General features: G+C 47.9%; 1 protein-coding gene across 1 annotated transcript in view; it reads left to right on the top strand.

Moving 5' to 3' along the window:
* LOC144772707 (uncharacterized) overlaps positions 1-12,432 on the top strand; it is a 650,472-nt gene extending 638,040 nt beyond the window's left edge. The window contains exons 6-7 of the mRNA XM_078657201.1: positions 11,863-11,953; positions 12,342-12,432. Of these exons, the coding sequence (XP_078513327.1) occupies positions 11,863-11,953; position 12,342 (92 nt within the window). The 3' untranslated portion in view covers positions 12,343-12,432. The remainder of the gene's footprint in view (positions 1-11,862; positions 11,954-12,341) is intronic.
* The last annotated feature ends 2,811 nt before the right edge of the window (positions 12,433-15,243 follow it).

Raw genomic sequence — 15,243 nt, 5'->3', positions numbered from 1 at the left:
TCATTGGACACATCAGGTGAGAGAGATGTGTCTCGCAGGAGCAAAGGAATGCTGTCTATTAAAAGAGGATCATCAGTTTCGATATGGGAGCTTACATCAAGTGGAATAGTATGTTTCACAAGGTTCAAAGGCGGTCTATTTTTCATACCTTCAACAGAGCGTCGCGGCTCTGCGCGGCGTTCAGCCAATACGCTCTCCCTTTCTATGTCAGAGACAACCTTAGTGAAGTAACTAACCAATATACCTTTACTAGTTCCTACTGACTCCACCAGTGGGGGGTTTTCGGGGTTCAAGGACATGGTTACACAGACAAAAAGCACAAACAAATAGTCCTTAGAAAAATATTAGGGAATAAGCCCAGCCCAGCCTCCTCTGGCCTCTGAGGGCCTTAGAGGGCCCGCCCTTTGCCCGGGCTTAGCCCCGGCCTAGGTCCCGCACGCATCCCGCGTCGCGGGATTAGGAGCAAGATTAAATCGCTACAGGCGGGGGGCGGGAACACCGAGGGAAGAGGCAGCATCTGGGTGACAGAGAGCCTGCTGGACCTCACAGTCCCTCGGCGTCAAAAGTACTCAAAGAGCTCTCCCCCTTCCAAAAAACACACAAGGCAGCAAGTGCCAGCAATTTCCAGGGAATCCCACGTCGTCCCGTGCACTCGACCAGCAGGAATCACAGTCAGGAAATCCCACACGCATTGAGCGGCACCCCCCCAGGAAATCCCACACGCAGTGAGCGGCAGAGGGAGGTACCACTTTAGGCAGAAAAGCAGCCCTGGTCCGGAGAACCATCCTTTCAGCATGAATAGTAAGAAACAAAGGCTTAGAACTCAAAGCCTGAAGCTCACTCACCCTCATGGCCAAGGTGATAGCCACAAGGAAGACCGTTTTAAAGGAAAGCAGTCTCAAAGGACAACTATGTAAGGGTCCAAATGGGGAACCCATTAAGAAAGTTCTTGGCCAATCTGGGGCGATCAAAATAACTTGGGCCTGGTCTTGGCGAATCTTCCTCAGAACCCGAGGAATCAAGGGAATGGGAGGAAACGCGTAAAGGAGTTGTGAGCTAAAACTCAACTGAAACCCGTCCCCCATCGCCCCCTGCATCAGAAACTGGAGACTGCAGAATGACGGGAAGTGCACGTTCTCGAGAGTGGCAAACAGGTCCACCTGTGTCGAACTACCTCCGGATGAAGCCTCCACTTGTGGTCGGCAGACAACTGCCGACTGAGACTGTCCGCACGTTCAGCACCCTGGACAGATGATTTGCCATCAAGCAAATCCGATGGTCCTTAGCCCAGGACCAAAACCGCAACGCCTCTCTGCAGAGACGATACGACCCTACTCCTCCCTGCTTGTTGATTTACCACATTGCGGCAGTGTTGTCCGTCAGGACTTGAACTGACTGACCGCGAAAGAAAGGGAGCAAGGCTTTGAGCGCGAAACGTATCGCCCGCAATTCCAGAAGATTGATATGAAGCAATCTTTCATCTGGAGACCAAAGAGCCTTGATCTCCAGATCCCCCAGATGAGCACCCCACCCTAGGGTAGAGGCGTCCGTTATCACTGTGGCCACCGAGGGAGGAAGATGAAGGGCTTTCCTTGAGACAGATTGTCCTCCACGCTCCACCAAGACCCTCTGGGCCGGTCACCCCACGCACCGCGCACACTCCCCGTGAGTGAGCCCCGTTCCCGCCAAGTGCCGCCGCTGCTCGCAGCTGTGCTCCCGGCCCTCGTCCGCCGGTACTGCATCTGCCCTGTTTGTGTTTTTGTACATCTGCTAACTCTGCTGCATTTTGCCTCCGTGTAATCTTTGCTTTTGCTCTCTGTTATTCTCTCCTCCTCAGTTTTCCCCTTGTTTTTGTGCCCAGCCCCCGCCGCGTCATCTCCCTGTGTAAATTGTACTTCTGCTAACTTTGCTGCATTTTTCTCCGTGTTAACTTTGCCTTTGCTTCTGTTACATCCTTCGTCCTCTGTTCGCCCCTTGCTGTTGTGCCCAGCCCCTGCCGCGTTTCCCGACACCTCCCGCTCCCCGCCGCTGCCCCCCTGCGGCCCCGCCCCCTTCCCTCGGTCGCCCTTCCCATTCGCCGCCCCGCTCCCACCTCCCAGCTGCTCCTCCCTCGCTCCGCCCCCCCCCACTCTCCACATATGGCAGAGTGGCAAACGCGCAGCGGTGATGCGCAGCGGGCGTGCCAAAGGTAAGCCCGTCTGCGCCCGTCCGCGCCTGGACCGCGCCCAGCGCCCGAACCCCTGGCCCCCGCAGACACCAGCCCACCCGCCGGACCTACGACGCCACCGAACTCAACGCACTCAACGCCGGCCGATTCCCGGGATGCTACCGAGCCACCCCGAGACGCACCCACTGACTTTTCAGCTGCCACTCCTGCAAGTTCACCTGCATCCGGACTTGCACTACACCAGCACCCACCAAGCCGAGCACCAACAGCAACCACCTGAAGTGCATCCTGCTCAACACCCGCTCCGTCCACAGACACGCCATCGAACTCTGGAACCTGCTCGACACCACATCTCCAGACGTCGCCTTCCTCACGGAAACCTGGATGAACGCCTCCTCAGCGCCCGACATCGCCATCACCATCCCGGACAGATACAAGATCACCCGGAGGGACCGCGGCAACCACACGGGAGGAGGCATTGCCATCATCCACAGGAACACCATCCGAATCCCAACAAACTCCGACGACACCCTCACAACAGCCGAACACCTGCAATTCCAGATCCACACCGACCCCAAGACCACCCTCAGAGGCACCCTCATCTACAGACCCCCGGGACCACGCACACAATTCAGCGAAGACATCGCCGACTTCATCAGCCCTCCGCCGACTACATCCTCCTCGGGGACCTCAACTTCCACCTGGAGAACAACAACGACCGCAACACCACCATCCTGCTGGACAACCTTGCCAACCTCGGTCTCAAGCAGCTGGTGACCACCCCCACCCACTACGCCGGACACACACTCGACCCCGTCTTCTCATCCAGCAAGGACATCGCCTTCAGCCACGCCACTGGACTCCATTGGACGGACCACAGCTGCGTCCACTTCAGCTTCAGAAGGACCACGACCCACCACCACCAGCAACAGGTTGCACGCAGAAGCTGGGACAAGATCACAGCCGACCAGCTCGCCGCATCCCTGAGCCAGAACCCTCCCACCAGCTCAGCGAACCCCAGCCAGGCCGCCAACAACCTCACGAAGTGGATCAGCATCTGCGCAGACGACCTCGCCCCTCTGAGGACCCCGCCTAGCAGACCCGGCAGCAAGAAAGCCCCATGGTTCACCGACGAACTCAAGAGCTCCAAGAAGATCTGCAGAGCCCTCGAGAAAGCCTGGCGCAGAGACCCAACACCAGACAACATGACCACCCTCAAGCTCGCCACCCGTAAACACCACCAACTGATCCACGCCACCAAGAAAACTGCATTCAAGGAATGACTGGACAACAACGCACACAACAGCAAGGAACTCTTCAACATCGTTAAAGAGCTCTCCAACCCCAACGCCGGAAACAACGACATCACCCCATCACAAGACCTCTGCAACTCCCTCGCCTCCTACTTCCACAACAAGATCGCAGACATACACAACAGCTTCAGCACACAACCGACGCACCCCACGACCGCACCAACGCCCCCGACCACCACCCTTCGAGCCTGGACCCCGATCAGCACCGAAGACACCAGCCGCACTATGAACTCCTTCCACTCCGGATCTCCAACCGACCCCTGCCCTCACCACGTCTTCAACAAGGCCGACGCTGTCATCGCACCCCATCTGCGGGACATCATCAACACCTCCTTTGACACCGCTACCTTCCCGGAGAGCTGGAAGTACGCCGAACTCAGCGCTCTGCTGAAGAAACCATCAGCGGACCCCATCGAACTCAAAAACTACCGCCCCATCTCGCTCCTCCCGTTTCCGGCCAAAGTCATCGAGAAGACCGTCAACAAGCAGCTGACCGCCTTTCTCGAGACGAACGGATCCCTCGACCCCTCGCAGTCTGGCTTCCGGGCCAACCACAGCACCGAGAGCGCCCTCATCGCAGCCACCGATAACATCCGAGCCCTGCTCGACAACAGAGAAACAGTGGCCCTCATCCTCCTAGACCTCTCCGCGGCATTCAACACTGTCTGCCACCGCACCCTAGTGCAGCGCCTCAGCAACGTCGGAATCCGGAAGAAGGCACTAGAATGGATCATCTCCTTCCTCGCCGGAAGGACACAGAGAGTCCGCCTCCCCCCGTTTAGATCAGAAGCCACCAAAGTCATCTGCGGCGTCCCTCAAGGCTCTTCACTCAGCCCCACCCTCTTCAATGTCTACATGAGCCCCCTTGCGGCCATCGCACGCCAACACAACCTCAACATCATCTCCTACGCCGACGACACCCAGCTGATCCTCTCCCTCACCAGCGACCCCGCGACCGCCAGAGCCAACCTACACAAAGGGATGACAGACGTAGCCAAGTGGATGATGAACAGCCGCCTGAAACTGAACTCAGACAAGACGGAAGTTCTCATCCTGGGCTCCTCGCCTTCCGCCTGGGACGACTCCTGGTGGCCCCCCGCCCTGGGCAGCGCACCCAAACCTACAGACCACGCACGCAACCTGGGCTTCATCCTGGACTCCTCCCTCTCCCTGACCAGACAAATCAACGCCGTCTCCTCGTTGTGCTTCAACATCCTGCGCATGCTACGTAAGATCTTCCGGTGGATCCCAACCGAGACCAGGAAGACGGTTACCAAGGCCCTCGTCACCAGCCAACTGGATTACGGCAACTCCCTCTATGCCGGAACCACCGACAAACTCTAGAAGAGACTCCAGCGGATTCAAAACGCCTCAGCAAGACTCATCCTCGACATCCCCCGACACAGCCACATCTCCGGACACCTGAGAGACCTGCACTGGCTCCCGATCAACAAGAGAATCACCTTCCGTCTCCTCACCCACGCCCACAAAGACTTACACAACCAAGGCCCAAGATACCTCAACAGCCGCCTCAACTTCTACACTCCCACACGCCAGCTTCGATCGACCGGCCACGCCCTCACCGCCGTCCCCCGCATCCGAAGAGCCACCACAGGAGGAAGGTCCTTCTCCTACCTGGCCGCCAAGACGTGGAACTCCCTCCCGACTCACCTCCGCCTGACCCAAGACCACCTCGCCTTCAGGAAGCAGCTCAAGACCTGGCTGTTCCAGCAGTAGCGGACCCCCCCTCCCCAAGCGCCTTGAGACCCTCCGGGTGAGTAGTGCGCTATATAAATGCTTGATTGATTGATTGATTGAAGACAGATCCGTTGCAGATTCTCTGGAGATCCTGACTGACTCCCTGAGATCTCCGTTGTGCTGATAACACTGCCTGTGGAGACACCACTGTAGCGCCCTCATGTGCCAGCGTCGATGGTTGACCAACAGAATGCAGGAAGCAAACAGACCGAGCAGGCGAAGGACCTTCAGAACTGGAACAACTGGTCCATTGTAAAACAAAGGGATAATTTCCTGACTATCAAGCATCCTTTGCAGAGGAGGAAAAGCTGGACACACAGTGGTATCCAGTCCTGTCCCTATGCACAGGCTGTGCTGAGAGGGCACCAGGTGTGATTAGGGCACATTTATCAAAAAACCTAATTTGAACAACAGCTGGGTTGTTACCTGCAGATGGCGAGGCACCATCTCTGGCGAGTCTGCCTTGAGCAGCCAGTCGTCCAGGTAGGGGAAAACTGTGATCCCCGACCTCCTGATATGGACAGCCACCACCACCATCACCTTTGAGGTGCAGTAGTAAGACCAAACGGTAGGACCGCAAACTGGTAATGTTGCGAACCAACCGTAAACCGGAGCTACTTCCTGTGCGACTTCAGGATTGGAATGTGAAAATACGCATCCTGCAAGTCGATGGACACCATCCAGTCCTCTTGTTGCAGCGCCTGAAGAACCTGCGCTAGGGTGAGCATCTTGAACTTCTCCTGCTTGAGAAACAGATTCAAGATTCTGAGATTTAGGATGGGTCGTAACCTGCCATCCTTCTTGGGAATCAGGAAATACCGGGAGTAACATCCCTGACCCCTCCCCTGCTCCGGGATCACCTCTATCGTACCTTTTAGTAACAGGACAAGAACATTCTTCTGAAGAAGAAGTAAATGATCCTCCATGCAAAACCCTTGGCAAGGGGTGTAAGGAGGAGGGAATTCCCTGAAGGGAAGGGCGTACCCATTTTCAACCAGATCTAAAACTCAAAGGTCCGAAGTGACCAATTTCCAATCCTGTAGAAAATGGGTAAGCCGGCCCCCTAGGAGGACCTGCATGATCCAGGATGGCGGATCTAGGGCTGCTTTCCTGCATTACCAGGAGGGGGTGGGGGAGGTAGAGTAGGAGGAGGAAGAAGGCTGACGACCCGCTCCACGAAGGCGACCTCTGCCTTTACCCCTGTGGGACTTGTACAAGGGGTTTTGTTGCTGTTGCTGTGGCTGACAGAAGCCACGAGAGGAAGACTTTCCAAAGCCATGGTATCTTCTATGGCCATAACCCTTTGCCTGAGTCTGTAGACCCAAGGATTTCACCCTGGCCTTACTGTCTTTGAACCTTTGCAGAGCTGAATCAGCTTTTTCTACATAAAGTCTAGCACCGTCAAAAGGTGGATCGAGAAGGGCAGCCTATACATCAGGTTAAAACCCAGAAAACCTTAGCCACACATGCCTTCTCATAGCAATGGATGAGCCTATCACCCGGGCAACCAAATCTGCTGTGCCCAGGCCAGACTGGATGACTTGGCGAGCCGAAGCATGTGAGTCTGCCAGTATCTCACTGAAATTTCCCTGATCTTCCTCAGACAATTTTGGAAGAAGCTGTTTGGCGGAGTCCATAAGGGCATGAATGTATCTACCCAACAAACAAGTAGCGTTGGTGGACTTCAAAGCTATACTCGCTGAAGAGAAGACCTTCTTTGCAGATTGTTCCAATTTCTTGGAATTCCTGACAGCAGGAGCCTGCGGAAAGGCGCCCCTTGAACTGCTTAGAACATAAAGCCTGCACCACCAAACTCTCAGGCGAAGGATGAAACGAAAGGAACACAGGATCCCCTGGAGCAGGCCCGTACCTTCTGGACACCGACCTTGAAACTGCAGGAGCAGAAAGAGGATTGCACTACACTTCAAGGACTGGTTCATTCAAGGCAGCATTGAACGGTAAACGTGGTTCAACCACAGAGGACGGAGAATGATGCACCTCTGTGAGCAAATTAGGCTTATACTCAGCCATAGGGAGCTGCAGATCAAAGAGCTCTGCAGCCTTCCTTATCACAGTATGGTAAGGTGCTACTTCCTTCAATGCTTTCTGTGAAGCAAAGTCCCACTCTGGGGAGGTGTCAAGTCCACTTGCCTCACACAGACCCTCGAACATATCCTCAGACTCGAAATTTCACCTTCCTCCATTTCTTCAGCCTAATACTGCTCCTCTTCAATCAACCTCTGTGCTTCTCTCCTCGAGCGCATCTTCGCTTGCGGCGTCGGCGGCACCATATGCAGCGTTGATGGCTCCAGGAGCTGAGTCGAAGGAGGATCCGCAGTAGCAACCGGCGCAAAATGAATCTGAGAAGAAGGTTCAACGGATGGAGTCAGGGACAGCACATACGGGGTCGACATCCTCGGAGACGAAACTGCCAGGACGGCGGCGTCGGCATGAATGGCACGGAGGGTGCCTGAGGATTTTGGTGAGGCACACCCAAATTAAATTCCAGAGGGCCTACGAGACCCGAAGGTACACCAGAAGGGTATGATGCCGTGGCAAACATGCCATACATCGCATTTAAAAAACGCGAGGGATCCGAAACCAGGGCAGGAAATTGAAGATACAAAGCCAGTTCGAGATCCAATCAAGGCAGGAGCTGAAGGAGCCTCAGCATCAGCCGGATTCGACAAACCTTCCGGAGTCTGACAAAATCTCGGCATCAGTTACTGTACCGGAGTCCCCTTGTACGAAGGAGAATGTGTCGGAGTCGCTTGAGGAGACACTGAAGGTGAAGGAGAGACAAAGTCCTTTTTGCAATGTCGATGAGCCGGAGAAGGCGACCTCGAAACCACAGCTTTCGACGAATGGCGCCGAGAGCCATGCCCCTTCTTCTTGTGCTTCCTCTTCATCATGTAAATGCGACCACCTCGACTTCGAACGTTTTCGACCCCTTTTTTCTTTTCTTACTTTAGCCATGTACAGCTTGGCTTCCAGTTCCTTCAAGGCCTTCGGGTTCATTTTTTGACAGCAAGTGCAGCCCTCGACGTTTTGATCTGATGATAAACACCACAGACAATCCTCATGGGGGTCAGTGATCAACATATGACCTCTGCACTCTTTACAGAGCTTGAAACCCGACTTCGTCGGAGCAGACATGGCAAAACCACAGAAGGAAATAAGCCAAAATACACAGTATCTAGCAGAAAGTATGGAGAGTCCCAGAAAAACCGTTAGCATCGACAGCGCTGACAAAAGGGAACTGACGTCATCACGCCGACGTGGTCCTCTTATGGTGTGCGGAGCCATAGCATTGTGACGACCTCGTCGGTGTGGAGAGCTAGGAAAAAGTTTCCACATAATGCTGGCGCAGGGGATATTTATAAGGTGAGGAATTCACAGGCAGATGTATCCATCAGAAAGAGGATGTTTCTGACTATCATTCATTTTTATTTGTCCATGTTACCTATTAAACTTCCCCCCAAAAAGTTGCTAAATAAGTTGATTTCTGTGTTTTTATGGAATGGGAAAAATCTTGCATCTTCTTAGTGTCTCTTTGTAAACGTAAAGAGTTGGGTGGCATAGTTTTTCCATACTTTCAACAATATCATACCGCTTTCGTCCTAAAACAAATTCTACTTTGTAACAGAGATGCAGATTTTTTGCCTAATAATATTTGAAATAAATTGGAGGACTCACTTATGTCAACCTTCCCTTTTTGTTCTTTAGTATACTTTTCAAACCCTCCTCTGGAATTTTCTGCTCCGACTATTAAGCACTCTAGCATGGTATCTTACTGTGTTCTTCAAAGTTCCATGTTTCCGTTCAAGATTTTTTGGAGTCCTCTATACAACATAAGAAAACTCATCAAAATTTCGAATCATAATATTTTCTGGAGAGAATGGGTTCTTATAGATATTAATCAAGTCAAACGATTAATGTGTGCGATGACTCCTCTTTCTTTTCTGGAAATTCAATCTAAATTTGATCTTTCCTCTACTTATGCCATTAGATACAAATTCCTTAAATGAGTTCTCTTACAAACTAATTCCATTCTCAATCAATCGCAACCTCCCACTTCTTTCTCACCTTCTGACCAAATTAAATTTTCATCAATCAAAGCATCATATATATATATATATATATGAATATCTGCATTACATCATGCCTTCTCCTCCCAAAACTAAAACTGAGTTAATGTGGGAGTCTGATTTTCAGCATTCCTTTTCTTTAAAGCTCTAAGGTCTAATTTGGAACAAGATACACCATACCTCGTGTAATGCCAGTACTACAAAAACCCTCTATTATTTTTATAATAGGTTATGTATTTACTCCACTTTCTCTGCAAAAGTACAACCAACCTCTTTCAAATATGTGCTGGTCTTGCAATACCCTCCCTGGCACATATCTACATATGCTTTTTCATTGTACTGCCTTTTGGGTTCAGGTCTGTAGAATTATTTCTACTGTTTGCTCTATTACCTTACCCTTTGGTATTAACCACTTCCATGCTAATGACAAGGTCAGCTCGTCATGCAGTACACTGGATCTGTGCTTATGACGAGTTGACCTTGTCATGAAGCATAGGATTTTAGGACTTTCAGCACCCAGCGGGAATTGCCTTAGCAGGCAAGGTGTTAAGGGCATATTTTTGGGAACCTCCTCACACTCTTGGTCAGCTCATTCTAAATGTTGTTAATTTGTAGATTTGTTACTTGCCATTGCTTTTCAAATTAATACATCCAAATGGATGAATGCCAAAAATGTCACTGTTACTGGTTGGTGGAACCTTCTTTGTTCTCATCATAGACTTGATACAGCATCAGCCACTTCTACATTACAGATGATTAATAAAGACCTATGTTGGTCTCCGCTCATTGGTTACTTAAAGTAAAGCTATAAACCTTCCAAGAATTCCACAATGGTTTTTCAACCCCCATGACTGTCTTCCTCTTCCTTTTTCTTAATATATACAGTTTATTATACAATTGTTATTATATGAGATAAGTATTTATATGACATGAAGTTAATAGATTAAAGAAGCTAATATTTGACGTAAAGTTTATTTTATGAATGATATATATATATATATACAGAATATACAATACTTATTTTCATGTATCTTTTTTCTTTGTATTTTATGAATGATATATACAGAATATACAATACTATTTTCATGTATTTTTTCTTTTTATCTTTCTTTGTTCTCTTCTCTTTTCTTTTCTTCTATTTTCTTTGTTCTTCTTCCTTTTTCTCAATACTAAAATATAAAAAAGCAATTTTTGAGTACACAATTAAGTTATATTCTCCATAAATTTCTTGTTCAATTATCTCCTCCTTTATGTTAATAATATCTCTTGTAAGTACTCTCTTTTGTAAATGGTCTACTGCATAACTCGATTTTTATTTTAAACAAAAGATAATTCTATACTTCTGTATTACATTTTAATAAAGCTTTTACTAAACTAAAAAAGAAAACTACTACTCAGTGGGTAAATGGCGTTTTGATCCACCCACATAAAGAGATCCTCTTCAGAAAGGAAATCAAATTCCGCCAGAGACATCGAAAAGTAAAATCCTATTTAAATATATATAGCAAATAGGCCTGGGCATAGTTTCTTTAGTCTGCTACTCGAAACTCCACAAAGTGGCAAAAAATTGGCAGTGCTACGCCAAGTTCCGCAAGTGGGTTAAGTTGCTTGCCGCACCTGTTCGGGCGATATATGGAACGTGAAGTGCATTCTCGTGCTGGAAATTCCACGTGAACGGCACTACACAGTTCGAATGTACACGCCCATCTTATTTTTTGCTCTGTTAAGGTTTTGAATCCCTCCTTTATCTGTTAAATTCTACCCCTCTATAATTTATCTACCCCTCATTTTTATTTATTATTTTACCATGTGTTTGTGTATTTTATGCTTTTTTGTCATTTTTTATGTGCAGCGCTACCTCCCCTCTACCCTGGCAGCAGGCATGCCGGAAGGTACGACCTCTGGGAGCGTAAGTGCATTGGGTTGTGTGACACTGCTCTGAGGTCTGGCACAAACAGCAACAGCTTATGCACAAATCCATAACCTCCTCCTTCAGAGACTGGTGGTACTGTAGGACTCAGAAAACCCATTTTAGGTCAGGTACTTTACTGTGAAGAATGCATTCCCAGTTAAGGTATTTTTCTTGCTCATGCTTTAACAGTAATACCCGTGGTCATGATGCCCCCCCCCCCCCCAGTGTTGCGTATCTATTGTTATCATAGTATGCCAGCAGTTAATGATAGTACATCATGACTGGAAGTACAGGGAGGACAGCCCCATTGCATTTGCTAAGACCATATGTGTTTCACTGACTAATTATTGCACCAATTCATTGAGATTCCATAACTCAGATTCATCATAGCTCTGTCCCTCCATCACAAAAGGTTTTGCTTGGTGTGGCATCTGACTTTTTAATGATTGGCAGCCAATAAAATGCCCAACATGATGTTCTGAATTTTTTATATAATATTAGGATACTGCAATCAAACTGTGGTGATGTTTTGTTTTGTGGTTGTTTTGTGCTTTAAAATAATAAAGAGGAGACATATCAGGCATCTAAAATTATAAATGTGTAATATTTTTTATACCCACACAGACAACCAGGGTTGGGATTGGCACCAGCGGAGGGGACATGGCAGCAGCGGTCACTACGGGTGGAGTCACAGCTGCAGCAGGGGCAGGCAGTGGTAAGTCACATTGCTTACTTATTAACAAACAGTAATACTCACTGCAAGGACGTTGAATCGTGAATAGACCAATAGGAAAAGTTTATAAATGAATCTCCATCATTCTGGCTTGCCGCGGAGTTAAATTTATGGCAGAAGCAAGAAAATGATTAGAATTAACTGAACAGGAGGCCCACCTGCTGGTGGACTATTAGGGACTTCCTAACTTTTAGACCTTCACGCATCAGTCCCCAACAAAACAGCGGCTGAGAGACAATAATTTTAGTATTTTTAATACATTTTGCACTGTTATTTTATCAAGAGAATTTTGTAACAATTTTAATTAATTATGCAAATAAAACTCTTTGACTTTGACTATAAATGTGTAATATTTTTTATACCCACACAGACAACCAGGGTTGGGATCGGCACCAGCGGAGGGGACATGGCAGCAGCGGTCACTACGGGTGGGGTCACAGCTGCAGCAGGGGCAGGCAGTGGTAAGTCACATTGCTTACTTATTAACAAACAGTAATACTCACTGCAAGGACGTTGAATCGTAAATAGACCAATAGGAAAAGTTTATACATGAACCTTAAGAAGGATGGAAGGCTGATAGATAACCCATGACACTGTCCAAATCAAGGCCTTGATGGGCAAGAGATAAGCAAATAACAGACAAATTGGCCTTGATGGGGTCAATTTGATGCGTGCCGCACCAAACCACAAATTTGCCCCAAAGGCATGTTCCATGTGAAAGAAACATTGCTGGAGTTGCATCACTCTTCCGACACAAATCCAGCAATGTGCCAGTTTTGTGCCAACAGATATGTCAATAATACTAAAGTGACATGATGCGTCATACTGTAAATATGATGCATCATTGGTGTCGCAAGGAGGGCGCACTGAGAAGTGTTGCATCGCTGCTGTCGCGCAGTGATACGCCACGTCTCATAAATGAGGCCCTTTGTATTTACCCCAGTCAAGCATGACCGGATATTCCAGGTTGACACTTTAAGACTTAAGCACTATATTTTCATTTATTCTTTAAAAATTCAAAAACTCCAGTTCTATGTATTGGATTTTTATTGTTTTGGTCTTCTTTTATTCATAAAATTATTGATTGTTTTAATACTGTTCTAAGTATTTTTGTGGTGTTTTCATTGTGTTACTCTATGTGTGTGTATGTGTGCATGTGTGTTGCAAAAAAACTTTACATATAGCCTTTTTAGATAAGCCTAACTGCTCTGTGCCAAGCTACCAGAGGGTGATCACAGGGTATCTTCTAATGTTTATCTAGCTTATCCTGACTAGAATGGTATTGACTACAATGGGTAAGGTACATTCCCTTGCCAACTAGAGGGACCCATTTCTAACATGTTGATCAGCAGTGAGGATAAGCCGTGTGTTTCTGTAATCCCAAATAGTAACTCAGTGTTCCCTACTACTCTATACCTCTATACTAAGACCAAACGTTTTTCAAATCACCCTAAATTGGCTTTTAGATTTTTTGCTAAAACCATGTCTCATTCTGGAGAAGGGCAAAAAGAACAATTGATGGACAGAATTTAGAACAATGTCATACATTCACCCCAGTACAGAGATCTGGGCCTAAATCCACAGTTTTTCTGCTCCCCATGCCATTCCAGTTTGAACCCAGCCATATGCAAATCAGTTGTGACCCTGCGCCCAATGGGAAGAGTCCAGCCCGAACTGCCAGGCCAGGTCCTCCCTTGAAACAAGCATCCTAGGACCGGTTTCGGGGTTTCACCCCTTATCAGAAAGGATAGCTTGATGCTCCGAAACCGGTCCCAGGATGCTCGTTTCCATTCCAGGGGGGTCATGGCTTGGCAGTTCAGTCCGGACTGTTCCCATGAGGCACAAGGTCAAGACTGCTTTGAATATGGCTGGGTCTGAACTTGGGTGGCATGGTGAGGAAATGAACGATGGATTTAACCCAGATTTATTGACTGGGGGCGAATGTTTGATTTTCTCTGCATTCCGTTCATCATCTGTGTGTCTTTTGCTTTCTCACCCTAAGTGCCCGAGTATGCCCAGACATAGGTCCCGGGCTCACCATGCCATTGGATTCAACCTAGCCAGGCTGATGAGTCTCCATCGTTCCCTCATCCTCTAGGTTTATTCATGTGGTGTTCTTCTTGAAGCATACAATTCCTTTCCCTCCTACATCTAGCAATGGTGTAAACTTTTTGTCCTTGGCCCCTCTTTATTTATCTGAGCACATGGCACATAGATTGTCCTGATGTGCCCTTCTGTAGTAACAGCTACATGTTTACTTCGATAGTTCTACTGGTTTCTCCCTAAAAAGGTATTCCCATCTAGATATGCATGCCTGCATGTAGTGGAAGTTCCAATTGGGATCCTCTACCAGATGCCAGATGCAATCTTCTGCTATAGCCATATCCTCTGGTTCAAAGATCCCTCCTCTGTCCAAGGTTGATCATACTGTTTTTTTCCCTCTGTCCAGCAGGCTAGCAGGTGGCAGAATGGAGGCACAAAGATCTTGCCTTCCTCTCTGGTCACTATCTCCATTAGGGTCAGTCTATCTATCCTGTGCATTTCGGTGGGGAAACTTACATCTTTTTTGCTGCTCCCCTTGTACTTGTTCTTGTTTGTCCTATGTCTCGGTTGTATCAGCACCAAGTTACCTGGGTCTCTTATTTCATGGTCAGCCCCTCTCCTATGTTGAAAGCATTTTATTGTTCCTAGCCTCTCCACGATGTTGCCCAGAGGAGGGTAGGAAATCTTAAGGAGGTTTGCAGGGGATTGCAATTTGAGTTTAACAGAAGGAGTACCACACTAGGAAGTATTGTAATGCTTCCTCCCTCTTATCTATAATGTGTTTAATGTATGTTTTTATTGCCTTATGTGTATTAATTGTTTTATCGCTGACCTGCCAAACTGCAATTTCTATCCTGGTTGCAGTTGCGTACTAGGATGGGTTGTTTATATATATTTATCTCTAACATGCTGCTCTATGAACTCTTGACTTTTTATCTTTTTAATACAAAATGCTGTTTTATAGCTTTTATGACACAAGCTGTCGAAATAAACCTTAAATAACAACAACAACAATACCTCTCACTTCTTTCAAATAACAGCAGTGTTAAGAAACTGGTGGGACTGAGAAACCCTTTTAGACTAAAAATAAGATTGTGTGCTTCTGAACCTTGGTGTATGGACCCAATTAATAGACCAGGTTACATTTGCTTTTTAAAACAACCCTTTAATTATGCAAATAATTGTCAAATACTGTGGATCACGAAATGGTAAATTGTCAAGGCTTGTGG

The sequence above is a fragment of the Lissotriton helveticus genome, chromosome 8 (genome assembly GCF_964261635.1).
Source record: "Lissotriton helveticus chromosome 8, aLisHel1.1, whole genome shotgun sequence".
In the NCBI taxonomy this organism is placed as follows: domain Eukaryota; kingdom Metazoa; phylum Chordata; class Amphibia; order Caudata; family Salamandridae; genus Lissotriton; species Lissotriton helveticus.
Note: the sequence above shows the minus strand (reverse complement) of the source record. Positions and strands in the feature narration are given on the sequence as shown.